This window comes from Geotrypetes seraphini, chromosome 8 (assembly GCF_902459505.1).
Source record: "Geotrypetes seraphini chromosome 8, aGeoSer1.1, whole genome shotgun sequence".
NCBI classification, from domain to species: Eukaryota; Metazoa; Chordata; class Amphibia; order Gymnophiona; family Dermophiidae; genus Geotrypetes; species Geotrypetes seraphini.
In genome coordinates this window covers 120,791,081-120,817,669 of record NC_047091.1, presented here as the reverse complement: position 1 = coordinate 120,817,669, position 26,589 = coordinate 120,791,081, and the positions used below count along the sequence as shown (strand labels likewise).

The window sequence follows — 26,589 nt, the reverse complement described above, 5'->3', positions numbered from 1 at the left end:
CCAATACACTACAGCTCCCAGCGGCTCTCGCCAAATCACGGTTGCCAGCCAAAGGCGGCGGATGGAGGTTTGTCTGCGTCCTTGCAGACGAAAAACCGGTGACGCGTACAACATCTATTCTTGGCCACTATGAGTTCCCCGACTTTCCAGCTGCTGAAGTGAGTTGGGCCTCGTCTCTCTCTTTCTAAAGCTGCTGCCCCTGATGCCAGGACTTCCTTACGTACGACAGAGCGGAGCTTTCGCACGAGGTTAACGGCTAATGTTTCTAAAGCTTGATGGGTTCGAAAGCTCGGCATTTTTTTAGATGCTTGTCGATCTCTGCTCGTGAAAGCATATCAAACCCTAAAATAATGGATCGTGGTCGAAAGGAAGTAGGCTTCCACAACCCCCGCCTCTGAGATTTGACCGTGCCAACTACACAGCGTGCTGGAGGTCATGGAATCAATCCAAGTGTAGACGCCCTGCCAGTGCGAAAGAGACGGGGGTCTTGACAAGTGGGTTTCTTCCCTTTACCCGCGAGGGTTACAGAAGACAGCGTCTACTTTTTTCATCTTCTTCTCTTGTGTCATTGGGCAGTGTCTCAGCTCTTCAGTTTTTCCTTAGCACGTTTGATGTTTGAAGCTTATGTGAAATATAAAGCTGCACAGTCTGGAGTATCGCTACCTTCACAGAGTGCAGTTCCTTACATGAGGGGTTAGGCCACTGTACACCCTGCAACTGGACCTCAGCTTTACATCCTTTGACAGGACCTCTGGTTGCTGTGGAAAGCAAAGTTGCTTACCTGTAACAGGTGTTCTCAGTAGATAGCAGGGGAATGTAGCCACACTTGAACGTGAAGTCCAATGACTGAGCCTAACTGGCGAAGGCTCCCCTAGCTAATGGTAAGCTTTGAGCTTACTGGGCATGTGCAAGGGGACCCTACTCCTTGAGTCCCTCCCTCTGCCCTGACAGTTGTATGCCTAGCAGTAGATAATGTAAAAGTTGAGGGGATGGTGGGTGGGCAAGTGTTGCTGCAATCCCCTGCTGTCTATGGAGAACACCTGTTACAGGTAAGCAACTTTGCTTTCTCCATAGACAAGCAGAATATGCAGCCCCACTTGAAGGTGAGTCCCAAGCTGAGGTATTGAATGGGTGGAGGCAGTTCCTATATTGCAAACAAATTGCGTAGAATTGATTGTCCAAAGCGTACATCTTGTGATAAGCCCTGGTCTAAACACTAATGCTTTGTAAAAGTGTGTATGGAAGACCAAGTGGCCGCTTTACAGATATCCTGAAGGGAAATTGATCTCACATTTGCTATGGTGGAAGCCTTAGCACTCAGTGCATGTGACTGAGCAAGCCAGGAGACTGAGCTTGAGCATAACAGAACTTGATGCAGTGCGAAATCCAGGTACATATAGTTGCTCTTTGTCACAGGTTGAGTAGCAGAGCTGAAAGAAACAAACAGTTGATTAGACTTCCGTAACTGAGACGTTGCTTTGAAGTAAAAAAAGTAAGGCTCGTCTGTAGTCCAAGGCATGGAGGAGTGCGAAGGCAGGAAAAACAATGGCAAAGTTATAGTTTGATTCAAATGAAAGCCCATAACTACTTTGGGAAGAAATTTGGGGTGAGTTCTTAACTGTGTTCTGTGAGGAAAGAACTGAAGATAAGGATAATAAATGACAAGAGCTTGGAGTTCGTTGACTCTCCTAGCCGATGTCAGTGCAGTGAGAAATGCTGTTTTCCACGTGAAGAATGAGATCCCAATGGTTCAAAAGGAGCCTTCATCAATTGATCCAAGACTAGATTGAGATCCCATGATGGAGGAGGTTCTCGTATTGGAGGTCTGATGTTAGAGAGGCTTCTTATGGAACGAGACACCAAAGGGTGTTGAGAAATCGGTTTATTGTCCAGGAAAGGATGATTAACTATAATTGCTGCTAAATGAAAGTGGACAGAGTTTGGACTTCAGTCCTGAATCTGAAAAGTGAATCAGGTGTGTTAAAATAGGTCGAGAGGGCAGTGAAAAGGGTATTGCTTTCGAGCCTGTGCCTAAACTGTAAACCACTTCCATTTTGATTGGTAGAATTTTTGAGTCGAAGGATATCATGCTGCTAGGAGAACAGACTTTACAGGTTGAGAGAACGGAAGGTCAGTTAGCAGTGAGCATTCAACTTCCAAGCTGTGAGGCTGAGGCTGCGCAGATTAGGGTGAAGAAGTTGACTGTTCTGCTGAGATAGAAGCGAAGGATGGTTCCCCAGTGAAATTGGATGCACATCGAAAAGGTCCAGTAAAAGTGGATACCAGATTGTCTGGGCCATCAAGGTGTTTTGAGTATGACATGCGCCTTGTCTCTGAGAATTTTCTGAAGAACCCTAGGAAATGGAGGGAAAGCATACATCATATCGTTCCCCCAGTGAATGGAGAAAGCATCTCTTGCCATGGCTTGAGGAGCTGGATGGAATGAACAAAATTTGTTGCATTGGGCATTGTCCTGGGATGCAAAAAGATCCACGTGAGGGTTTTCCCATTGTTGGAATATTTGCTGGAGGATGATCAGATTGAGAGTCCACTTGTGAGGATCGAGTTTCCTGCTTAGGGATATTATGTTCTCCTGATATGTAAATCGCCTGAAGATGTATATGAAGGGAGAGAGCTTATTTCCACAGATGGTAAACTTTTCTGCAAAGAGAGAGGGAATCTGAGCCCCTTTGCTAGTTTACATAAAACATTGTGACTTGATTGTCCATCTGTATGAGGACCCTCTTGTTGAGAAGCCAGGGTCGAAAAGCTTGAAGAGCATAGTGGACAGTTTGGAATTCCAAATGATTGATATGAAGAGTTTTCCATTGGTGACCAAGGGCCCTGAGTGCACAGGTGGTCTAGGTGCGCTCCACAACCCTGGTTGGATGCATCTGTTATGGTAAGCTAAGGATGAAACGGACAATCGTCTTGGAGAGTCCTGGAATGAATCCACCACAGAAGAGAAGTACAAATTTTTTGAGGCAGCGGCACCCACTGTGCGAGTGAGTGACATTTCTGATTCCAATTCGGTCTGAGATGCCACTGAAGGGACTTCATATGCAGCTTGGCTTTGGGAACGAGAGATATTGAAGCTGCCATGTAGCCTAACAGTTGTAGAATAGTGCGATCAGGTAGAGCAGGAGACTGCCTGGCATGGTCTGCTAACTTTCTGATGGTCTGAAGCCTGTCCTGCGGAAGGTAAGCTCTTGCGGATAGTGTCTAAGTGTACGCCAATGAAAGTGAGGGAATGATTTGGAGTAGAGGATTTTTGGAAATTTATGATGAAGCCCAAATTTTGTAACATTTGAACAGTATCTTGGATGGTGAGCAGTGAACTCTCCCTGGATTGTGCTACCAGAAGCCAATCATCCAGGTAGGGAAACACCATATGATGGTGTTTGCGTAGGTGGGCAGAGACCACTGTGGGGCACTTTTTGAAAACCCAAGGGGCCGAAGGGGAGAACTCTGTATTGGAAATGCCTGTTGAGAAATTTGAAACGAAAGAGATGCCAGTGGGTTCGGATGGATTGGAATATGCACTGTTGGGGAACTAACAGAGGCATAGACTATGCAGGAGGAACAGGCTGGAATAGAGTGGTATTGTCCTGCATAAATTTTTGAAAGAGGAGGAAAAAATTTGACATGGACTGACTAGAACCCAAAGGATTGGCAGGAGGGACTGGCTGAATCCTGACTTGGAGGTAATGGAGAGGCTGCTTGATTAGTTTTGGAGAGATTCTTAGCCTTTTTCAAAATATCTATATGTCCAGAAGGTTGCTGACTAGGGCCAAGACAGAGCCCACGGGAGCCTTCGCTGGACCCTGCACACTCATAGAATTTGCTGTTCTGAGAGAGCTCCTTATTGAATTCGCCACCGGTGGAGAAGGGGTGCTGCACTGATCCAGCGTCGGGAGCTTTTTTTGAGCCTGCTGAATCTGCTTTTTCGTTAAATGCGGCTTCGGCAGCAAAGTGCTTTCCTCCCCTTGCGGAACCAAAACAGGGCCCTGGGGGGAGGGAGCAAGCGGCATATTGTCCTGTCTGGCAGTCTTTGCCAAAACCTCGGCATGAAGAGGAGCTGAGGGAGAACTCCCGTTCATCATGGAAAGATGACAGGCAACTTCAATGTCTTCACAGTCCTAAAGCCCACTTTAAAATCACCGGTGGGGAGAAGAGAAAGTGAACTTACAGTTCCTCCGTGATCTCCCGCACCTGTTTCTTGTTGGGTTGTTTGTTGTTGTGTTTTTTTTTTTAAGGGTCAGTGAGGTATCGATGTCTGACCCACTTGGTAAAGCAGTTGATCCTTTTTTTTAAAAAATATATATATTTCTGTCAATGTTTGACCTATGTGGTTTATATGTTGTTTGTTTTTTCTCTGTCTTTTCTTTCTAGTGAAGAGAGGGGAGAACTGTGGCTGTTCAGGAGCAGCAAAAGAAAAAACTGTCAGGGCAGAGGGAGAGGCTCAAGGAATAGGGTCCCCTTGCCACATGTACAGTAAGCTCAAAGCTTACCATTGGCTAGGGGAGAGTTCTGCCAGTCAGGCTCAGTCATTGGACTTCACCTTCAAGTGTGGCTGCATATCCCCTGCTTGTTTCTGGAGAAAGCTTTGCCATAGGAACCAGAGGTCCAGTCAGAAAAGACTGGGGGTCAGAGTCAATGCTTTTACTCCTTCAGAGTGAATCCTCAGGTTTAGAGGATTCTGGGTCTCAGGTGGGTGATAACAGACAACAGTCTATAGCATCCCTAGACTAGGGAGAAGACCTGATGGTGTGCAGACTCTTCAAAGTGGTGGATTTGATGGAAGTCATTACAGTATCTGTAGGAATTAAGGGGTCCTTTTACTAAGGTGCGCTAGCCATTATATTCTATGGACGCGTTAGCGTTTAGTGCGCACAAATATTTAGTGTGTGCTAAAATGGCTAGTGCACTTAGTAAAAGAACCCCTAAATTTGGAACTCCCACAGCTCAAATTTTGCTTATGAACAGCTCTTAAGACCCAGTCCACATTTTTTCCTTTGCATCCAGAGATAATCATGGAGTGAGTCCATAAAATCTTCAACTCAGATTCCTTTATTTATGGCATCTCCACTCCCAACTCCTCTATATATCTATAGAGGTGTTGTACTACATGCAAGGTGTGGCTTCTTGGGATTTTGGTTTATGTTTATTGTTTTTGGTCAGCTGTTATGCGACCAAGGTATTTTGTTAGCATGATTTTCTGTGCAGTATTTAGTAATATGGCTTGTTCAGTTGCCTCTATAGTGCAGGGAATATTTGTGAGGGGGAGGGGAGACAGTGTTTTTGATGATCCTTGTCCTGTATTTGTGATTTATAAAATGACAGTTTGGTATAGAATATTGTTTCTATACTTTATTAAAATGATTTCAATATAAAGTCAACTATTCGAGGCTTGTGTGGATAGGATCAGACAGAGTTTGCGGGGATGGGAACAAACTTTGTCCCCATGTCATTCTCTAAGGTGCCACTTTCACTAATATAAATATCATAAAATATATTACATTTTTTAATCAAAGAACTTTGTATCAAAATTTATTCTAAAGGTAAAAACATCCTGAAAAAAATGGGTTATGGTAATTCAATTATCAGTGAAATAAGAAATTTAAGCATTATAACATTTGCATGAGTCGGCTCCAAAAATTGCTTTTGACTCCGATTCCACAGCCCTGATTCTGACAGAGCACTGGAAGGCGCCAGAAGATCTTCTGAGGGTTGCCACGACTATGCCAAAATTGTACATGATGGGTCCTGATTTCCAGCAGCTTTTTGCCCCACCTAAGGTAGATTCGTTAGTAGCACAAGCAACTAAGTGCACTTTGCTCCCTAATGAAGGAGTGATATTACAGGATGCACAGGATCGCAGGGTGAACTTGGTCCTCAAAAGACAGTTTAATGCTTTAGCTCCGAGTCTGAAAGCAGTGGCTCTTGTACAATCCCACTTTATTTCAAGACCAGTGGGTTATTTCTGTCCATCCGCCAGGATTTTGTAGAAAGCCTCAAATTTCAGAGACTTAAACCTCTCCCCCTTATACCTCATCACTGTCACTGGTTCTGTAAATATCAGTCTTTCTTCCTACAAGCCAGGCTGTAGGAGCTTGCCTTTTCTGCTCATTTTTTTATTATGTGTAATTTCAGTCTTTACATTTGCGTTTTTTGCCCTCATGCTGCGGATATTCCATGCGGAGATGGCTCCGACTGCGGGAGCTCGCAGATCTTTGGGAAAAGTCTGTTTTTGGAGGGTTTCCTGCTTGTCTGTAAGCCCTCTGGACAGCCTGCACATCAGACTGAAACTCAGGGACCGTTCCCTTGGGAGCTAGCTCACCCCAGGTTTATCTGCTAGTGAGTTGAGCACAGGCTGTGTGGTTCTGTGGAGGCGCGCCCTGGATCAGAGCCAGACTGCGCTCCTCTGCCACTGGGAAGTATCTGCGATTCCTTGTCTTGGAGCAACATTTCCAATTTGTGGCAATGCTCTTTGGATTAGCAACAGCACCCAAAGTGATGGTGGTAGTGACAGTCCATGTTTGCACCCTGGGTGTCCTCGTTCATACGTATTTGGACGACCGGTTGATCAGAGCTCCCTCACTGTCCGTGGGGCATCAGGCTGTTCATCAGGTAGTACAGTTACTGTAGTGCTTGGGCTGGGTGATCAACTTCAGGAAAGTTCACCTCGAACCGAAGCAGGATTAGGAATACCTGGGAGTTCGATTTCACATGGGACAGAACAAAGTGTTTTTGCCTGTGACTCATCAGGAGAAGTTTCAACACCTTGTCAGGGACCTTCTGGCCACTCTGGTCCTGATGGCATAGCAGTAACTCCAGGTTCTGGGTACCATGGTATCAATGATCGATGTGGTCTCTTGGACCAGAGCCCACCTGTAACAACTGCAGGATGTTCTGCTTTCGAGCTGGAATCCCTAGCAGGATCCATTACATGCACAGTTGTGGACAACTGTGATGCAGAACTGTCTTGCATAGTGGTTGCGACCCCTCTTGCTTTCCAGGATCCTTCCCCTCCGGATCTTGGATTGGGTGATTCTGTCTGCAGTTGCGAGTCTCAAAGGCTGGGGAGCGGTGTACTGTATATGACTGCCCCTGTTTAGGACCAGTGGGCACCCTCAGAGCACAAGTGGTCAATAAATCACCTATAGCTTCGGGTGATTTGGCTGGCTCTTATCCACTTCAAGTATAGTCTCCATCATCAAGCCGTCCGTGTCGTCTTGGATAATGCCACGGCAGTGGCTTATGTCAATCGGAAGGGGGGGGGGGGGGGGCGCCATGAGGAATCCCTCCCTGAGTGTGGAGGCTCAGCTTCTCTTCTTGTGGGCGGAGAGACACCTTGTGGCAGGAGTAAACAACATTCAAGCAGATTTTCTCCATCCGACACTGGACCCCAGATAGTGGTCCCTGTCTCAAAGCGCATTCGATTGCATACTAGCTCAGTGGGGGTGCCTAACATTTGACATAATGGCGACTGCGACCAACAAGAAAGCCAATTGATTCTTCAGTCATCGTCGAGAGGCCAGCTGTGAAGGCCTGGACTTGGCCACAGGAAGGTCTGCTCTGTCTTCCCTCCCTGGCCCATGATGGGGCGTCTGAGGCAGATAGCAGTCCATGAGGGCTGGATTTTACAGTAAAGACATTTTTCCCAGTGGTTAGTTTCTCGGCGATAGGGGTTTTGGAGCTTCAGGCTCTCATGTTTTATAGTGATTTGTTTTTTTCCTCCAAATTGAATAGTCCTGTTTCTTTCACTAAAATTTGGGGTGCATATTTTTTTATGGGTCTTAATGAAAAAATGTAAAAAGGATATTTATATGCTATTAAAAATTTTTTGTCTAGTACAACCATTAATATGCAAGAATGTTGACCTTAAATCTACTGATCCCATCATAAATGAATGAAGCTACCACCAGTTGGCAAACATTCTTTCCATACTCAAATATTGTGCTTTTTTGTTTTAATTCCATTCTTTAGGATTATTACTAAATTGGGTCTGGCTGGAGGTGCAGTGTATGTCGCTAAAGAGCAAGGGCTCTTAGGGACCAGTAGCCAGGCAGAAGCAGCCCTCCAAAGAGCCAAGGCAGCCTTGCCACCAGCTGTACAAGAATGGGCAGACAATATTGGCGTACAGGTAAGGAGGATTTGTGAAGAAAGCTCAGAATCCCTGTGCCAGGGCCTGGATATTGAAGTGGAGGGGGAGAAAATAATTACTCTAAGGATAAATTAGTAATAATTCTATAGTTGATTAAAATTATATCCATAAACTGAATTATTTTAACTAACTTGTTGATTTTCTCCCTAGGTTGGTTTAATCTTCCCTAAGCTTAGATGGGCTATAGAAATATGGCTTTTGTATTTAATAACTGCGGTTGCATGAAGTTGGCAGTAAGTGTCTTGGGCTACCATTAAGGAGCTTTAAAAAAAACATTAGGGAGAATAGGTAATACTGCCTCTATATTATGTAACTACTTTAAAGATGTTCAGTTCCCATTTCACTAAGCCTGATGGTATCCTTTGTCATGTTAGAAGACTAGCCTGTAGGAAGGCACATCTTGTTTAACTCCTTGATAAGAGAATGACACAGTCCCTGTGGTGAAACTGCAGGAATGGAAAGAAATTTGGGATGTTTACCACAGGTGCATTAACAAAGCTTTTCATGGGAGCAGTAAAAAAACATTGCTCCTGCGGGGGGAAAAAATTATCGTGTTTCCGCACTAAACTTATAATTATCATTTTTCCCCACGAGTGCTTACCTCTGGCAGCAATACCAGCACTGGCATTGTCTGCCCAGCCATACTCCCTTCACCTCCTCATTTTTCTCCTTCCCTCGACGATGATTCTGATATCAGCGAGGAGGGCCAAATTAGCCTTGTCCACCCTCCCCTCAATTCTTCCTCCATTGCAACTTCAGAGAAGAGGGCCCAATTAGTCTTTTTTTTTTTTTTTTTAAATTCTTTATTCGTTTTCAATCTTACATCAAGTGCACAAATAATAAAACAATACAATTAGTCTTGTTCTCCCCTGCTCCTGTGTATACTCAATTGCCATTGCCGCCACCACACACATTTTAAAACCCTGTGACAAGTGCTATTTTGTAGGGTTTAGTTGTGGCAGCAGCAGGCAGACAGATGAGGAGATGAAGCAAGGAGCGGAGGAGGCCAGGAGGCAGGTGAGCTAGGACTGAGGAGCACAGGACCAGCAGATTGGCAGTCCTCAAATACATAGTAAGGGGAAAAGGAATGGGACTTGTATACTGCCTCTTTGTGGTTACACGTTCAAAGAGGTTTACATATAGTATATACAGGTACTTATTTTGTACCCAGGGTCACAAGGAGCAGTACTGAGATTTGATCCCATAATCTTAGGTGCTGAGGCAGCGGGCCACACTTTACATGCAAGGCAACTTTTTAAATTAAAAATGCTTTTTTTTTTCCTTTGCCCATTTCTCTCTTTCCCCCCTCCCTCCAATGACTTGATGCTGGCTGGCTGACTGCAGGTGAAGGAGGCAATGTCTTCTGGCCTGTACCGCCTTCACCCACTGAAGCCACTTGGTAGGGAGCCTGGACTCCGGCATGCAGTGGATTTTTTTTTTGGCTAAGTGTGACTTTGCTTTCAGTAGAATGCTATTAAGAATAAAAGGTTCTGTTTTAATGATGTTCTGCACTGCTCTCATCTGTATTTGAGAAATAACCTTAAAAAAAAAAATCCCTTTATTTTTAATGGCATTCCACTGTCTTATTTCAGGATGGCTTATGAAAAACTAAAATCCTGTATTCTTATTTATTGATATGCTGTAAATGAGAATAGCTATGACTGTTCTGTGATGGACTAGTAACTGTTCAGTGGCTAATTGTGTATGTTTGGTTGTAATCTGCCTTGTTTATAGGTGAATATAAATAATAAACTATAATGGTCTGTAACAAAACAGTCATACATTACCTTGGGAGAGGATGTTAATTGAGTAAGGATGATAGCAGCAGAGAAATCCATATACTGCAGTATGGGCAGAGAGAAGTTTAGAAATTTAGGCCTGCTTTTATCAAGCGTCTGAACACTTATCTCACCGGCCCCTGCTAAAAGCCTCTAGTGCAGGTTTGAGAGCAGTGTGATAATCCTCTTAAAATGTTAAAATACAGAAAACAAACAGCTGGATACATTATTTCTCCCCAGAAATTTTTTTCAGCCGGGTGGCATGAAAAAGTCGCCGGGTGGGGCGGGACGGGGAAATTTGGTGGTTAGAATAGGGTCATTAAATCCAGTGGCGTACCTAGTATATATGACAGCCAGTGCTAATCATTTTTAACAACCCTCTCCTCTATATAAAAAAGTTATTTTTTAGTAATAATCCATGAGTCACACAACAAGGGTACACCTAGGACAAGGCAGCATCTTAAACACTGCAGTGAGCACTAGAACACACACTGTAAAACTAAACAAACCAGATCCTGCACAATCAATTGATCCTGTACAGTTGATGCTAACAGAAAACCATGTCCTTTTCATACACACAGAACACAGATACACCCTTGCCCAATATGGAATAATCACAAACTAAAAATAAAAATATGTAGACAAAAATTAAGCTGAACCACCAAGAAACCAGAATCTGCCACCACAGAAACAGTGACACTTGTCCCCTAATACTGTGCAAAATATAAAGACAGTAGATGTAAATTTGAAAAAACTTCTACATAAGTCACCACTTTACAAATTAACAAATAGAAATAAAATAATGAGAAATATGAAAATACCATTTTTTTTTTAAATTCTTTATTCATTTTAAAAATCTTTCATCAAGTGTACAATATTCCTAATCAACACAATGAAACAAGGCACTTGCATATCTTACATTATAATCTAAACATATAAATACCATTTTATTGGACTAATCCATTTTTCAATTAGCTTTCAGAGGCCAAATCTCCAGGGCGGCTGTCACACTCTCGCACACCTCCTGCAGGCACTGCAGCGCCACCGCTGGGCTCGCCTCATTGATTACATAAGGCCGCCACCATCCTCCTGCTGCTACTGCCTGCGCCAGTAAAGTGCTGGCTGTGGTAACCACAGCCGATGGCCCCTCACTGCACCACTTCATAAAAACTAAGGAGCGATGTAGAGAAGTGCTGCCGGGTCCTGCCTTTGCGGAAAGAGAAAGTAGGCAGGACCCAGCAGCAAGAGCAACAAATTGTAAGTTTCCCGCCTTAGCCCGTAGCGAACTCATGCTCCAGGGCTCTGACGTGTGTGCCGGTTTCCCTTCTCTTCCCCCCTCCCCGCCCCGGACATAACTTCCGGCTTCGGAGGGAAGAGAAGGAAAGCCGGCACGCACATGTTGAGAGCCCTGAAGCAAGCGTTCGCTACGGGCCAAGGCGGGAGACAGGTTAGTGAAGCATTTGCTCTTCTTGCTGCCGGGTCCTGCCTACTTTCTGTTTCCGCGAAGGCAGGACCCGGCAGCATTTCCCCCAATAGAGCCCCAGAGCATAAGCTCGCTACAAGCTGAAATCTCCAAGCCGTTTTTTTAATGTTCAGCAGCGGCGGCAGCAGCAGATGATAGCCGGGCGCTTGTCTAAATTAGCTGGGCGGACCGCCCAGCTAAAAGGCCCTAGGGAGAACACTGGGATATGATCTAGGCAATTTACTTGTAAATTATTGGGGGGGGGGTTTTGTTCTTATTACCTGTGTGTGAAGGAAACATTTTAATTTCACAGATATGGTTGTAAATATGCAGCAAATTTCATAAATCTGTGAAAATGTGACTGGATGTACAAATTCCACAGTATCTGTTTGAGGCTTGAAAGATGGGAACAGAGCTCTTGAGCACAGAGAAAGCAAAGTTACTTACCTGTAACGGGTTTTCCGTAGACAGTAGGGGAATGCAGCCACATTTGCGGGCTGTTTCTGTTTACCGTTCACTACTGGTGCCGTTTTTTTGCTTGTCCAACGGCTGCAGTGATGAAGAGCTGCTTGTCCCTGGTGGTACCTATCCTGGGCCCTGAGGTGGAGGAGCGCTCGTTGATGAGAGCGGCCTCGGTGAGCTTGCAGTGCCGTTGGCGCAAAGCATTGCTGGAGTAGAGCTGCCTTCCGTGAAGAAGAAAAAATAGACTGCCGGTTTAAAACGGCATGGAGGTTGCCATCAAAAAATATCGGCATTTCTCCTCAAGTACATTGCCGCTTCTGTTTTCTTTTTTTTTAGAGGAACCACAGTCGGTTTAAAGTTCATGGTTTTGGTGGTGTTGTTTTTTTTAAATACTAAACTAAATAGTTCAATGAAGGAATAGTAAATCACTTTTTTTTTTTTTAAGCAAGGAGAAGGGGAGAGCTGTGACCTACTAGGACTAGTCAAAGAAAAAACTGAAGATCCAGGGGGTGGAGCTCAGGAGGCAAGGTGTCTACACATGTCCAGTGGTTAAAAACAAATAAACTACCGTACTTAGGGGAAAGCACCAGGGGCTCACAGGCTCAGTAAAAGGACTTCATCAGCAAGTGTGCCTGCATTTCCCCTGCTTGTCTCCAGCCAAAAAAGTCTTTTCCACAGTCATTCTCTATTCCTTGACATCAACACATGGTTTGCTCAGAAGTGCCATAAAAATAATGTACTTTTCTTGTACAATCTCTCTGGCAACTGAACGGCTGGGATCTTGTATCTCTATTAGCTGCAGGGCAACTAAAAGATCCTTCCCCTTTGTCTGGGAGCTTTCTGTCTTGCTAGTTTGATCCTGCAGTTTCACTACTTGGTTTCACCTCAGTTAATTCTGCTCGTGATTTGTTTTCAATTCCTACTCAGTGCGAGTAATCCTTTGGTGGGAGATCGCAGACATTTTCATGTTTGTCTGCTTCTGGAGGATGCTCTGTAAGCCTGAAACTGCTTTAAGCCCTCTGGGCAGCCTGCAGATTGAATCGGGTCTCCAGGTTCAGGAACCATCAATCCCCTGGTTCGTCCGCAAAGGGGTAGAGTGCAGGCTGCTGCGGTTCCGAGGAAGTACGCCAGGATCGGAACCGCGCCGCGGGTCTTCCCTGATTTCCCTGTGGGGTCCTGGTGATCGTGATCTGAGGTGGTAGGGAAGTTGAGGCAGCCAGAAGATCTGAAATTCCAGTTTAATCAGCTCCTGAGGTATGATCTCCCTATGCTTGCACTGTGTAATGCTGGCTGCCATTGAAATTCATTGCAGCACATGTATCTGTGGGGTCTGTGAGTCAGTTTGCCGATTTTGGGGGTTTTCTCTGCATGACCTGGTACCCCCACCTGTAAAATCCTAAAACGCAGTTTTTTCCTATGTTTTTATGTCAAAATAGGTGCCTGTGGCAGCCATCTTGGATTTTCTTTAAAGTTTTTAAAACTATATTTTTTGGACTTAGAAGCTTCGTTTTTGCTCCAAACTTCACAGATGGCCACCTCAGGTCAGGATGGCATGGATTCATGCTGTAAATCCGGCGGATGGCTTGCGGTTGCGCAGCTGCGTATTCTGTGCACCGCAGCCCATCAGGGGCGTTTTTAGTGTGTGGATTCCGCACTTTCCTCCTCCGGAGAGGACCTACTTTCCTCTGTTGCCGCCAGTGTTGCGATTCCAGTGTCCGGGACACTGCAGCTGTGCGAGGAGGGCATTTTCGCATAAACGTAGGCGCAGTTCCAGGGAAAGTCTCATTGATCTTCAAACAATTTCAAATCTGAGTCCTGCTGATCGGCTCAGGCCGCCGAGGACTAATTTCCGCCGGAAATTGTGGATATGTTGTCTCAGGCTTTCATGAGAAAGCGGGCTATGCCTGTGTCTCCCTTTCAGACTGCGGTACGGCAGTCTGTACAGCCTTTGGATTCCAGCATGTCAGTCTGATCCTTGCTGGTACGCCTGAACATCAGCAGCAGCTTCCCGCTATTGTCGTGGTACCTGCATCAGTTTCTAAGCTGTTGCTATTGCACGGCGATTCGGTGGGTCCCGCTGAGTGACTAGCCTAGTGGATCTCTGAGATTCCAAGAACGCTGATTCTCACAATGTGGGAGAGTATCAGATGGTGCGTAGGCTAAGTCCAGTTGCCTTCCTGATTCTATTTCTGCATCACTGTGGACATTGGTATTTGATTCCGACTCTGCAGTTCAGGCGGAGTGTTCGATCATGTGTTCCACGTGCCCATCCTCCGCTGCATTTCCGGATCATGAGGACTCAGTAGAAATGCTCTTGGAGGTTGGGGGACCTGTGAGGGTCCCAAGAAGTGCACTGGGGCCATGGCAAAATTGTATCCCATGGCTTCTGAATTTTCCATGCGCCTAGTCCTGCTGTGGGTGGATTCGGCGGTGGTTCAGGTCTCTAAACGTACCTCCTTGCCCTCGTATGGAGGGGTGGTCCTGACGGATGTCTAGGACCGTAAAGCACAGTTACTTACTGTAACAGTTATTATCCAGGGACAGCAGGCAGCTATTCTCATATATGGGTGACATCATCCACAGAGCCCTGATGCGGACAGCCTTGCAAGCAGACTTGCTTGTAGAAACGTAGAAGTTTGAGTCGGCTGTATCGCGCATGTGCGAGTGCCTTCCCGCCCAGCACAGGGCGAGTCTCCTCAGTTCAGATAGCTAGCAGAGAAGCCAACCAGGGGAGGTGGGTGGGTTGTGAGAATAGCATTGGCAACTTAGGAGAATAAATTTTGTAATACTCTCTGGCCAAAATGGCCATCCCGTTTGGAGAAAACATCCAGACAATAGTGAGAGGTGAAAGTATGAACCGAGTACCAGGTAGCAGCTTTGCAAATTTCAATAGGTGTAGATTTGAGGAAAGCCACTGAAGCTGCCATTGCTCTGTCTTTGTGGGCTGTGACTCAACTCTGTAGTTGTAATCGAGCCTGAGTATAGCAGAACGAGATACAAGCAGCCATCCAGTTGGAGATGGTACGCTTAGAGATTGGATGTCCCAACTTGTTTGGATCGAAGGAGACAAAAATTTGGGGAGCAGTTCTGTGTGGTTTGGTGCGTTCCAAGTAGAAGGCCAAAGCACGCTTACAGTCCAGAGTATGAAGAGCTGATTCTCCAAGGTGAGAATGAGGCCTTGGGAGAAAAAAAACAAACAAACACTGGAAGAACAATGGATTGGTTGAGATGAAATTCTGAAACCATTTTAGGTAGGAATTTAGGATGAGTACGAAGGACCACCTTGTCATGATGGAACACAGTGAACGGTGGATCAGCAACTAAAGCTTGCAGCTCACTGACTCTTCGAGCAGATGTGCAGGCAATGAGAGAGACCACTTTCCAAGTGAGATACTTCAGATGAGCTGTAGACATTGGCTCAAATGGAGGCTTCATCAGTCGAGCAAGAACAACATTGAGGTCCCAAACCACTGGAGGCGGTTTGAGAGGAGGTTTGACATTGAAAAGTTCTTTCATGAATCTGGAAACCACCGGATGAGCAGAGAGGAGTTTCCCTTCAACAGGCTGATGGAAAGCAGCAATTGCACTGAGATGGACTCGAATCGATGTAGACTTGAGGCCGGAGGTGGATAACTGCAAAAGATAATCTAGAACAGAAGATAAGGAGGAATCTTGAGGCTCCTTATTATGAGAGAGGCACCACGTAGAAAATCTAGTCCATTTTTGATGGTAGCATTGTCTAGTGGCAGGCTTTCTAGAAGCCTCTAAAATGTCTCTTACAGGTTGAGAAAACTGAAGAGGAGTTAGGTTGAGAGGTACCAAGCTATCAGGTGTAGAGACTGCAGGTTGGGATGAAACAGAGATCCTTCACTGGTAGAAGGTATGGCTCCCTGCTGCTGAGTTGAAGTAGAAGGGAGTACCAAGGTTGTCTCAGCCACCGAGGAACTATCAGAATCATGGTGGCATTATCGTTCTTCAACTTGACAAGAGTCTTGAGAATGAGAGGGAATGGTGGGAATGCATACAGGAAGAGATTTGTCCATTCCAGTAGGAAAGCATCTGCCTCGAGGTGATGAGGAGAATATATCCTGGAGCAGAACTGGGGCAGTTTGTGGTTGTTGGGAGCTGCTAAGAGATCTATCTGAGGTGTTCCCCACTGTGAAAAAATGTGATGAAGAGGCGAGGAATTGAGTGTCCATTCATGAGGTTGCAGAAGACGACTCAAGTTGTCCGCCAAACAATTTTTTACCCCTTAGATGTAGACAGCTTTGAGGAAGGTGTTGTGGAAGATTCCCCAGTCCCAAACCTTCAGAGCTTCTTGATAAAGGGAGGGAGAACCTGTCCCCCCTATTTGTTGACATAGTACATGGCGACTTGGTTGTCCGTCCAAATGAGGACTACCTGGTCATGAAGATGTTGAAAAGCTTTGAGAGCATTGAAGATCACTCTGAGTTCCAACAGATTGATGTGACACTGATGATCCATACCGGTCTAGTGGCCTTGAGTACGGAGACCATCGAGATGAGCACCCCAAGCGTAGGTCGAGGAATCTGTTGTGAGGAGCTTCTGATTGGGGGGGGGGGGGGGTTTGAAACAGCAAGCCTCTGGAGAGATTGGAAGAGAGCATGCACCAGCAAAGAGACTGTTTCAAGGAAGGAGTGACTGCAATGTGTTGAGAGAGTGGGTCGCACGCTTGCATCCACTGAGATGCCAGGGTCCACTGAGGAATTCTGAGGTGAAGTCTGGCAAAAGGAGTCACGTGTACTGTGGAAGCCATGTGCCTAGTAGTACCATCATGTGTCTCGCTGAGATTGAAGAGCGAGAAGACACTGCATGACAGAGTTGAAGGAGAGCTTCCAGATGTTGTTGCGGAAGGAATGCTCTGAGTTGGGTAATGTCCAGAACAGCTCTGATGAATTGTAGATTTTGAGAGGGCTGAAGTTGGGATTTGGGAAAGTTGATTTCAAATCCCAAACTTTGTAGGAACCACGTAATCCGTTGGGTCGCTACAATAACCCCCTGAGATGTGGAATCCTTGATGAGCCAGTCGTCTAGGTAGAGAAATACCTGAAAACCATGGTTCCTTCGAGCTGCTGCTGCTACCACCACTAGGCACTTGGTGAACACTCTGGGAGATGAAGCCAGGCCAAAGGGTGGCACTCTGTATTGGTAGTGCAGATTCCCCACCTGAAATCTAAGATATTGACGGGAGGCCAGATGAATGGGAATATGAGTATAAGCCTCCTTGAGATCCAGAGAGCATAACCAGTTGTTCTGATCTAGAAGGGGATAAAGGGGCGCCAGGGACAACATGCAAAATTTTTCTTTGACTAAAAATTTGTTGAGAGCCCTGAGATCCAGAATGGGTCGCAGATCGCCCATCTTCTTCGGAAAGAGGAAGTAACGGGGGTAAAACCCCGCTCTTCTGCTGTTCCAAAGGAACTGGTTCGATGGCACGGAGACGAAGCAGAGCTTGAGCTTCCTGAAGAAGGGTGGTCTAGGATGGACTGGAAGGATACTCTCTTGGAGGAAGCTCTGGTGGAACCTGAATGAAATGAAGAGAGTATCCTTCCCTGATGCTTGACAGCACCCAGAGGTCGGATGTAATTGTCTCCCATCAGTGATACAAATGATGGAGATGACCTTCTATGGGGGGAAGAGAGGACAGAGACAGAATGGTAGAGGTTATGCTCTATTTTAAACAGTCAAAAAGGCTGAGAAGCCTTAGGTGCAGCAGAAGGTTGAGGTTTCTGTTGCTTCTGATGCTGCTGCTTCTTGGGAGGCGGACGATTGTAAGGAGCTGCCCTCAGAACATAACGCCGTAAAATTGGAGGAGGTTATGAAGGCTTGGCAGGAGCTGGCTTAGGCTTTGGTCTGACAATGGAAGCAAAAGATTTTTCATGTTCAGACAATTTCTTTGTGGCTGCCTCGATAGATTCATCAAAGAGGTCATTGCCTGCACAAGGAATGTTAGCCAAGCAGTCCTGAAGATTAGGGTCCATGTCAATAGTGCGAAGCCAGGCCAGGCAACGCATTACTACGGAGAAAGCAGTGGCTCTGGCTGACAACTCGAAGGCATCATAAGACGACTGGAGAACATGTAATCTGAGTTGTGACAGAGTAGCAATGACTTCTTGGAATTCGAAGTGCTTCTGTGTATCTAAATAGTTGAAAAATTTAGGAAGAAGATCAATGAGGAACTTGAGATAAGTTACAAAATTAAAATTGTAATTCAGGACCTTGGAGGACATCATGGCATTTTGGTAAAGTTGACATCCAAACTTGTCCATAGTTTTCCCTTCCCTTCCAGGAGGAACGGTAGCATAAACTCTGGAAGGATGGGATCTCTTTAAGGAGGACTCCACAAGCACGGATTGGTGAGACAGCTGCGAATTCTCAAATCCTTTGAAATGCAGAGTTCTATACCTGGAGTCCAATTTGCCTGGAACAGCAGGAATTGTATAAGGAGTCTCCAGGCATCGTGTAAAAGTCTGAGACAAAAGCTTGTGAAGAGGAAGCTTAAGTGACTCTGCAGGAGGTTGAGGAAGATGCATGGGTCAAAGATGAAGCCTCACCTGGAAAATAATCCTCAAAAGAATAAGGAGACTTGGACGAGGCAATGGAAGCCGCTGAGTCCTCGAGGTCTGGAAGCGGAGACCTCAATTGAGGAGTCAGTGGTCTGGAAGAGCTGGAAGGTGTGGATCGAGGCTTAGATGAAGAAGGACGCTCTTTGGAAGAAGAGCTATGCCTGGAGGTTTGCCTCGATGAAGGCCTCGATCAACGACTAGAGTGGTGCTTAGAAGCAGGTCTCGAGGGTCGAGGAGACTTCGTCCCGGAGATGGAAGCAGGCATTGGAACCAGTGAATGGATAGGGCTAGAAGCTGTAGATCAAAGCTCAGTAGGCTTGATGGAGGAATCTCGAAGCACTCCCAAAGATTCTGCTCCTTGTATGGGGTGTGAGGATTCCTGTCGGGGCACTCGCAAAGAATCTACTTTTTGCTTAGAGTGCATAGATGCCAGACCAGACACTCGCAAAGTCTCTGCACCCTACATAGTGTGTGAAGTTTCAGCTCGAGGCACCGGAAGAGGCTCGACTTCATGGGAGTCTGCAGATTGCCCAGGCTGGATTAGAGAAGACAGCTTCGGTCCCATTTTGGTCAGGAACTGAACAAATTGCTGCTCTACCATGGTTTGGAAGGAAGCTGGCAAGGATGGATCCACATTTGAAACCGGACCACCTGCTACGGCTATAGGTTCCAAAGTTGCAGTGGAAATGTGCTTCGACTTAGAAGTCTTAGAAAGCTTGAGGACCACTGCTGGAACTTTCTGCTGAGCTATCTGACCTGAGGATTCAGGGGAAGATATAGCAGGTGTACTCGAGCTGAGAGACATCCCAATCGAGGAAGGTCTGATGAGGCTCGAGGTCAGAGTCGTGGAAGCATGAGGACCCTCGGTAGAAAGTGGAACCAAGGCCGCTTTCGAAGTCGAGGGTGTGACTGAAGAGTCCATCCCGAAAAGCTTCTTCACTAAAATCCGACAACGTTTAAGCGATCGAGGTTGAAGAGTAGCACAGTGCTCGCACAACTTCAGTTGATGGTCCAGCCCAAGGCACTTGAGGCACCAACGGTGTGGGTCCGTGAGGGAAATCGCACACTGGCATTGGCTACACTTCTAGAAGCCCGTTGCTGGCCAGGACATAGGAGGAAAAATAGCCGCAGCGAAGTCGAAGCCCGCAGGCTGCGGCCGAGCGGCCTGGCCCGCCAGTCGAACAAAGAAAAATATAGTTTTGTTTTTTTTTTTTTAAACTATAAAGAAAGAAAATAACACAGCTATTCTCAAAGAAAAGAAACACAAACCGCAGTGAGAGAAGGCATGAAGTAAGAAAGTTGAACGCAGAGAGTCAAAGACGGACTTCTCGGCTCTGCGGAAAACAGAACTGAGGAGACACTCGCACATGCACTTCTACAAGCAAGTTTGCTTGCGAGGATGTCCGCATCCGGGCTCCGTGGATGGCGTCGCCCATATGTGAGACTAGGCTGCCTGCTTGTCCTGGGATAAGCTGGATTTTGTCTTAAAGCGCCTTTTTGATTCTGCTGCGACGGGGGTGCGAGCTGCAGTGGCCACTTCCTTTGTGGCCCGGGCATGTCATACTACACCTCTATGATATTTTGACAGTTTTTGATAAGCTGGGAGCTTATTCAGTTTCTGCTAGGAGAATGTTATGGAATCACCGGAGCTCAGGGGATTCTTCATCCATGGCTACTCCAAGCAAGCTGCCATTCAAAGGTTCGCTCTTATTTGGCCAGGGTTTGGATGACCTTGTGGCAAGTGTGCAGGACTGTTAGCCTTGGGTGCTTCCTGGCCCTGGTTCTCATCCACTCAGGGGGCCAGGATGGCTGAATTTTCGTCATTTCAGGAGGACCTCGCAGGATGGCGTTTCAGAACCTCCTACAGGCCTCGCTTTGAAGGTACAGCGTGCCTGCAGCCTCCTAACTCTCGACCTTCGGTACCTTCCATAAGAGAATTATGACGCCAGGGCTCTGGCGAGGCCTCCCCGAATTGGGGGGTGGCTGTCGGCCTTCCGAAATGGCTGAATTTAACCTCAGACCAGTGGGTTCTAGAAGTACTCAGGGAAGGTCTTTGACTGCAATTCTTCTGGCTGGCGGCGGACTTCTTCATGTCCTCTCCTGAGGGCAATCCGGACAGGGCCAGCAAGGTGTGCTCTCCAGTGTGCCGGTTGCTGGATCTGGCGGCTATAGAGCCAGTTCCACAAGGTGTCTTGGGCTCTGGAGCTACTCGATTTACTTCGTCATGCCAAAGAAGGATGCCAAAGAATGGATTGCAAACCATTTCTGGACCTCATAGAGGTGCAAGCATTCTGGTGAGTTCCACGTTTCCGGATGGTATCAGTGCATGCGGGGTTACAAAGGTTGGCACCTGAGGAGTTTTTGGCTTCCTTGGATCTCACTGGAGTGTTATCTACACATCCCACTTTTCCTAGAACATTGGATGTTCCTGCGGTTTTGTGTTCTAGGGAGGCATTTCCAGTTGGCTGTGCTCCCTTTCGGTTTGGCATCGGCGCCCAGAACCTTTACCAAGTTCATGGTGATGATGGCTGCCCTTCTGCAATCTCTGGGTGCGTTAATGCATCCATATCTCGCTGACTGGCTGATCAGAGCTCCCACATGAGAGCAGGGCAGCTTGGCGGTTCGTCTAATGGTGTCTTGGCTGGAACATCTCTGATGGGTGATATTTCTGAAGAAGGTCGCCTTGTGCCAACCCAGGTATTAGAGTACCTGGGTATCTGGTTCAGCATGGGGCTGGACCGGGTGTTTCTTTCAGATTCCCGGAATCTGAACCTCAGGAGTGCGATTTGGGATGGGTTGTCAGTCCCGGCTCAGCTGGCCTGGCAGGCGGTACCTGCAGGTGTTGGGTCTCATGGTGGCAACCAGGGACATCTTCCGTGGGATGACAGCTCACCTGCGTCTTCAGTTTTCTCTTCTGACAAGGTGGAATCCCCTGAGAGATGCGCTGGGGATGCATCTGCCTGGGTTGGCAGTGGCGTGCAGCAGTATGCTGTGGTTGAACCCAGTCACTCTGCCTACATGGCTTCCTCTGTGGGTCTCGGATTGTGTGACCCTGACTAAGATGAGTCTCTCCGGTTGGGGAGCAGTTTGCATGTCCGTCCCGGTACAGGGCCGCTAGACAGGTAGCGGTTTTCATTAGAGAGAGCCAATGGTCGATCGATCGTTTGGAGCTGTGAGCGATCGGTTAGCTCTGCTACGGGTCTGAGTGCATCTCCACAGGACGGCTGTCCGTGTATTCTCGGCCAATGCGACAGCTATTGCCTAGGTCTGCCATCAGGGGGCGCGAAGAGGCTCGGATACTCTTTCCATGGGCGGCGCGTCATCTCTTGGCGTTCTCCACGGCTCATGTGGCCGGCGTCGACAGCATTCAGAAAGACTTCCTCAGTTGTCAGTGTTTGGACCTGGGAGAATGGTCCCTGTCCGGGTGGCTTTCGCTCCTTCGATCTGATGGTGTCCTAAGTGAAAAGGAAGGCGGACAGATTCTTAAGCCGCCGCCGAGAGATCGTCATCGTCGGACTTAACACTCTGGTTCAACCTTGGCCCACAGGGGACCTTCTGTGTGTCCTTCTCCCATGGCCCATAAGGCGTGTTTTGCGACGGGTGTCCTCGCACATGGAACCGGTGATTTTTGTGGCTCTGGATTGGACCAGATGACATTGGTACATGGATCTTATGAGGTTGAGCTCCGGGAGTGGTCTGCGTCTTCTTCGCCATCGGCAGTTCCTCACGCAGGGTCAGTTTACATTTCAAGATCCGGACAGCTTTGGTCCTGCTGCCTGGCACTTGAGTGGGCAGCCTTGATGGCCAGGGGGTTATTCCTCTGTGGTTTTCGCCACGCTCCTGCTGAGCAAGCGGAAATCACCGGTCTCATAAGAACATAAGCAATGCCTCCGCTGGGTCAGACCTGAGGTCCATCTGGCCCAACAGGTCCAGGACCTGTGCAGCAATCCTCTATCTATACCCCTCTATCCCCTTTTCCAGCAGGAAATTGCCAATCCTTTCTTAAACCCCAGTACCGTACTCTGCCCTATTACGTCCTCTGGAAGCGCATTCCAGGTGTCCACCACACGTTGGGTAAAGAAAAACTTCCTAGCATTTGTTTTGAATCTGTCAACTTTTCCGAATGCCCTCTTGTTTTTTTATTTTTCGAGAGTTTGAAGAATCTGTCTCTCTCCACTCTTTATGCCCCTCATGATCTTGTAAGTCTATCATATCCCCTCTAAGTCTCCTCTTCTCCAGGGAAAAGAGACCCAGCTTCTCCAATCTCTCAGCGTATGACAGGTTTTCCATACCTTTTATCAGACGTGTCCCTCTCCTCTGAACCCTCACGAGTAATGCCATATCCTTCTTAAGGTATGGCGACCAATATTGGACGCAGTACTCCAGATGCAGGCGCACCATCGCCCGATACAACGGCAGGATAACTTCTTTCGTTCTGGTTATAATACCCTTCTTGATTATACCTAGCATTCTATTCGCTCTCTTAGCGGCCGCTGCGCACTGTGCCATCTGCTTCATTGTCATGTCCATTACCCCCAAGTCCCTTTCTTGGGTACTCTCATTCAATAATATTCCTCCCATCGTATAGCTGTACCTCGAGTTTCTGCTTCTCACATGTAATACTTTACATTTCTCAACGTTGAACTTCATCTGCCATCTTGTCGCCCATTCCCCTAGTTTGTTCAAGTCCCTTTGCAATTCTTCACAGTCCTCTTTAGTCCAGTTCCACTAATAGTTTGGTGTTGTCCGCAAATTTTATTATCTCGCACTTCGTCCCTGTTTCTAGATCATTTATGAATATATTAAATAGCAGCGGCCCGAGCACCGAGCCCTGCGGGACACCACTCCTGACACTCCTTCAGTCCGAGTAGTGGCCCTTCATCCTACCCTCTATTTCCTACCCTCCAACCAATTTCTGATCCATCTATGTACGTCTCCTTCCACCCCATGGTTCTTCAGTTTCCGGAGTAGACGTTCATGGGTCACCTTGTCAAAGGCTTTTTGGAAATCTAGATATATGATGTCTATGGGGGTCTCCTTTGTCCATCCATTTGTTAATTCCTTCGAAGAAGTGTAATAAGTTCGTTAGGCACGATCTCCCCTTGCAGAAACCATGTTGGCTGGTTATCAGAAGTTCGTTTCTTTCAAAATGTTCATCGATGTTTTCTTTTATCAGTGCTATCGCCATTTTCCTCGGAACTGAGGTCAGGCTCACCGGTCTGTAGTTTCCCGGGTCACCTCTTGATCCCTTTTTAAAGATGGGTGTAACGTTAGCTATCTTCCAATCCTCCGGGATCACGCCTGTTTTCAAGGATAAGTTGCAAATTTGCTGCAGTAGTTCCGCTATCTCATCCTTTAATTCCTTCAGAACCCTTGGCTGTATTCCGTCCCGACCTGGGGATTTGTCAGTTTTTAGTTTTTCTATCTGCCTGCACACATCTTCAAGGCTCACTTCCATGGATGTTAATTTTTCTGCTTGACTTCCATTGAAGAATTGCTCAGGTTCCGGTATGTTTGATGTTAAGCCTTTCTGCCACTTCTTTCTTCTCCTTCACCACTCCCTTCCTGTCTCCTTCATCCAGTGGTCCCACCTCCTCCCTAGCCGGCTGCTTCTCTTTAACATATCTAAAGAACGCGAATGCCTGGGGGTGTTTTCGACTTGGTGTGCAGAGCTCCAGGTGGACCCTTTGGTTCCGTCGGTGGCTCCAGTTCTGGACTTCCTGCAGGCTGGCCTCAGGCAGGGTCTGGCAGTCTTTTCTCTATGTGTTCAGTTTGCGGGCCTCTCCTGTTTGGGTCCCTTTTCGTTGGGGGTTCTCTAGCTTCTCACCCAGCTGTTGACCGGTTCTTGCGGGAGACAGGGGCCCGTCGTGGAGCCTGAATTTGGTCCTATGCTCCCTGACTAGTCCACTTTGTGAACCCCTGAAAGATCTTACCATTAAGACCGTCTTCCTGGTGGCGGTCACTTCTACATGGCGAGTGTCAGAGCTTCCGGCTTTGTCGTGTAGAGTTCTTTTGTTCGCGTCACGGAGTCGGCCGTGATTTTGAGGACTGTGCCTTCTTTTCTTCCAAAAGTGGTTTCTTCTTTCCTCATAAATCAGGGAGTCCAGTTGCCGGCTTTTGTTCCTTCAGGTTCCACATCTCAGGTCCATGTTCTGCGGTCTCTGGCTATCTGGCGTCATCTTTTGGGATACTGTCTTACATCTGTTGGTCCATCTGTTTGTCATGGTGGGCCCCACGCGTCGGGGTCATCCTGCTTCCGAGACTTCGATTTCACGTTGGATGCGAGCGGCTATTTCTGCGGCCTGTGTGGTGGTAAAGAAGTCTCCCCTTGGGGTGGAAGATCACTCCTGCGGAATGGCTTCCTCATGGGCTGAGTCTCACACGGTCTCGACTGTAGAGACTTGTCTGGAGGCCACGTGGGCTTCTCTTTATACGTTTTCCAGGCTTGATATGGCGTCTACGAGTGATAAGGTCTTTGGCGTTTCTGTTCTTGCGGTGGGTTCATTGGGCCCTCCCTGAGTTTTGGGGACTGCTTTGGTATGTCCCAGCCGTTCAACTGCCAGAGAGATTGTACAAGAATGAAAGCTTAGGTTTCTTACCTCTGCTAATCTTCCTTCTTGTAAATATTCTCTGACAGCTGAACGCCCGCCCATCTGATTCGCAGGTCGCCTATTCAGTAACTGGTAAGCTGGATTTCTGTCTCTGACCAGCCTCACCAATTAAAAAAAATAAATAAAAATTCATGTGTATTCCCCTTTGTTGGGTTTAAGGGTTGGTGGGGGTTCCCCGGGGGGGGGGGGAATGCCCCTTCTGACCTTCAGGCTGTGTCAGTGTTCCACGATTTTCTGGGTTTTGCAGTTTATGGTGTTTGCATTATCTGTTTGTTTCCAGTTGGCCATTTTTGGTCGTAGTTTTTGATATGACACGATATTGAGCAGAAATTAACTGGTAGCGGGAGTTCCTGCACCCTCTCTCTCTTTTCTTCTGTTTCCTGTTGTCATAGGTCTACGTGGCTTTTCTACTAACTGAGCAAGAAAGGAAGCTCCCGGGCAGGTAGCCCAAAGGGGAGGGATCTTTTAGTTGCCCTGCAGCTGAAGCTAATAGAGATATAAGATCCCAGCCGTTCAGCTGCCAGAGAATATTTACAAGAAGGAAGATTAGCAGAGGTAAGAAACCTAATCTTTCATTCTTTGCCTATTTTTCCAGCTTCCATCTCTTCCAAAGTTGAACTTCTCTGTGTGTGATTCCTGGAACTGGGGTAAGTGTTTGATCTCGTCTTCAATTACAATTGAAAAAAAAAACCCCTGCTGAGATCTTTGACCTTCATGGCTGGCTCAAGGGACTGTAGCACCCTGAGCCAACTTTGAAGTACCCCCCCCCCCACTCTGGTATCTTTCTTTTCCTCCTTCCCTCTGTGAACCGCTGTCTCCCCTTCCTGCTGAACCAGGTGAGGCACTGATAATAAAAGGTGCTAAATTCCCAATCTAGCATCTATCCCTCCAGAAGTTTGAAGGTAGACAACATGGTATTTTAGTCAGACCTGTTGACCTTCATGGACTAGTTTCCAAATTTAGCTGCTTTTTTTTACCATTCAGAGGAACTTGACTGGAACACCGGACAAACATGTCATGTTTTACCGTCTTCCTGCCCCACAGCAGCAATGATTCTACTTATAATCATTTGTTTTATTTTCTTGCAGGAGTAGACAAGACTGTGTCAGCACTTGATTTAGCTCCAGCTAAGATTACTGAATACACCCAAGATGGCTGGAATTACTTGAAGGATCTTGTCAAGTGAAGATCTAGTGCACAAGTACTGGTTTAATGTAAAGAAAATGCCATCCATCTTGGGCTACATTGACACTGATAGTGTATAGAATAAACAGGATTTTTCAGCTGCTCCAATGCTGTAGTTGTGTGTCTGATTGAAGTAATCATAGATCTTTGATATTTGGGAGGGGGGTGTGAAGCAAGTATAGCATGGAACTATTTTTGAAATTAAAAAGGCTAGTACTAGTAAGAATCAACTCAATGAAACAATGTAACATACATATTTTAGTTTGAGATTGTGGGGTTGGTTAGAACTGACTTTGTAAAATGGGTGGAATAAGGCCTCCCAAAACATGAACTTCTT

At 46.7% G+C, this 26,589-nt stretch overlaps 1 protein-coding gene across 1 annotated transcript; it reads left to right on the top strand.

Moving 5' to 3' along the window:
* LOC117365382 (MICOS complex subunit MIC13-like) lies at window positions 1-26,360 on the top strand. Its single transcript, XM_033955775.1, has 4 exons — window positions 1-158; window positions 7,990-8,146; window positions 25,663-25,714; window positions 26,156-26,360. Exons 1-4 carry the CDS (start codon window positions 130-132, stop codon window positions 26,251-26,253), a joined length of 336 nt encoding a protein of 111 aa, XP_033811666.1. The 5' UTR covers window positions 1-129; the 3' UTR covers window positions 26,254-26,360.
* Window positions 26,361-26,589: the final 229 nt, after the last annotated feature.

Coding starts and splice junctions, on each gene's coding strand:
- LOC117365382 (XM_033955775.1), top strand. CDS start 130: ATGAGTTCCCCGACTTTCCAGCTGCTGAA. Junction 159..7,989: donor CCGACTTTCCAGCTGCTGAA/GTGAGTTGGGCC, acceptor TCCATTCTTTAG/GATTATTACTAAATTGGGTC. Junction 8,147..25,662: donor CAGACAATATTGGCGTACAG/GTAAGGAGGATT, acceptor CTATTTTTCCAG/CTTCCATCTCTTCCAAAGTT.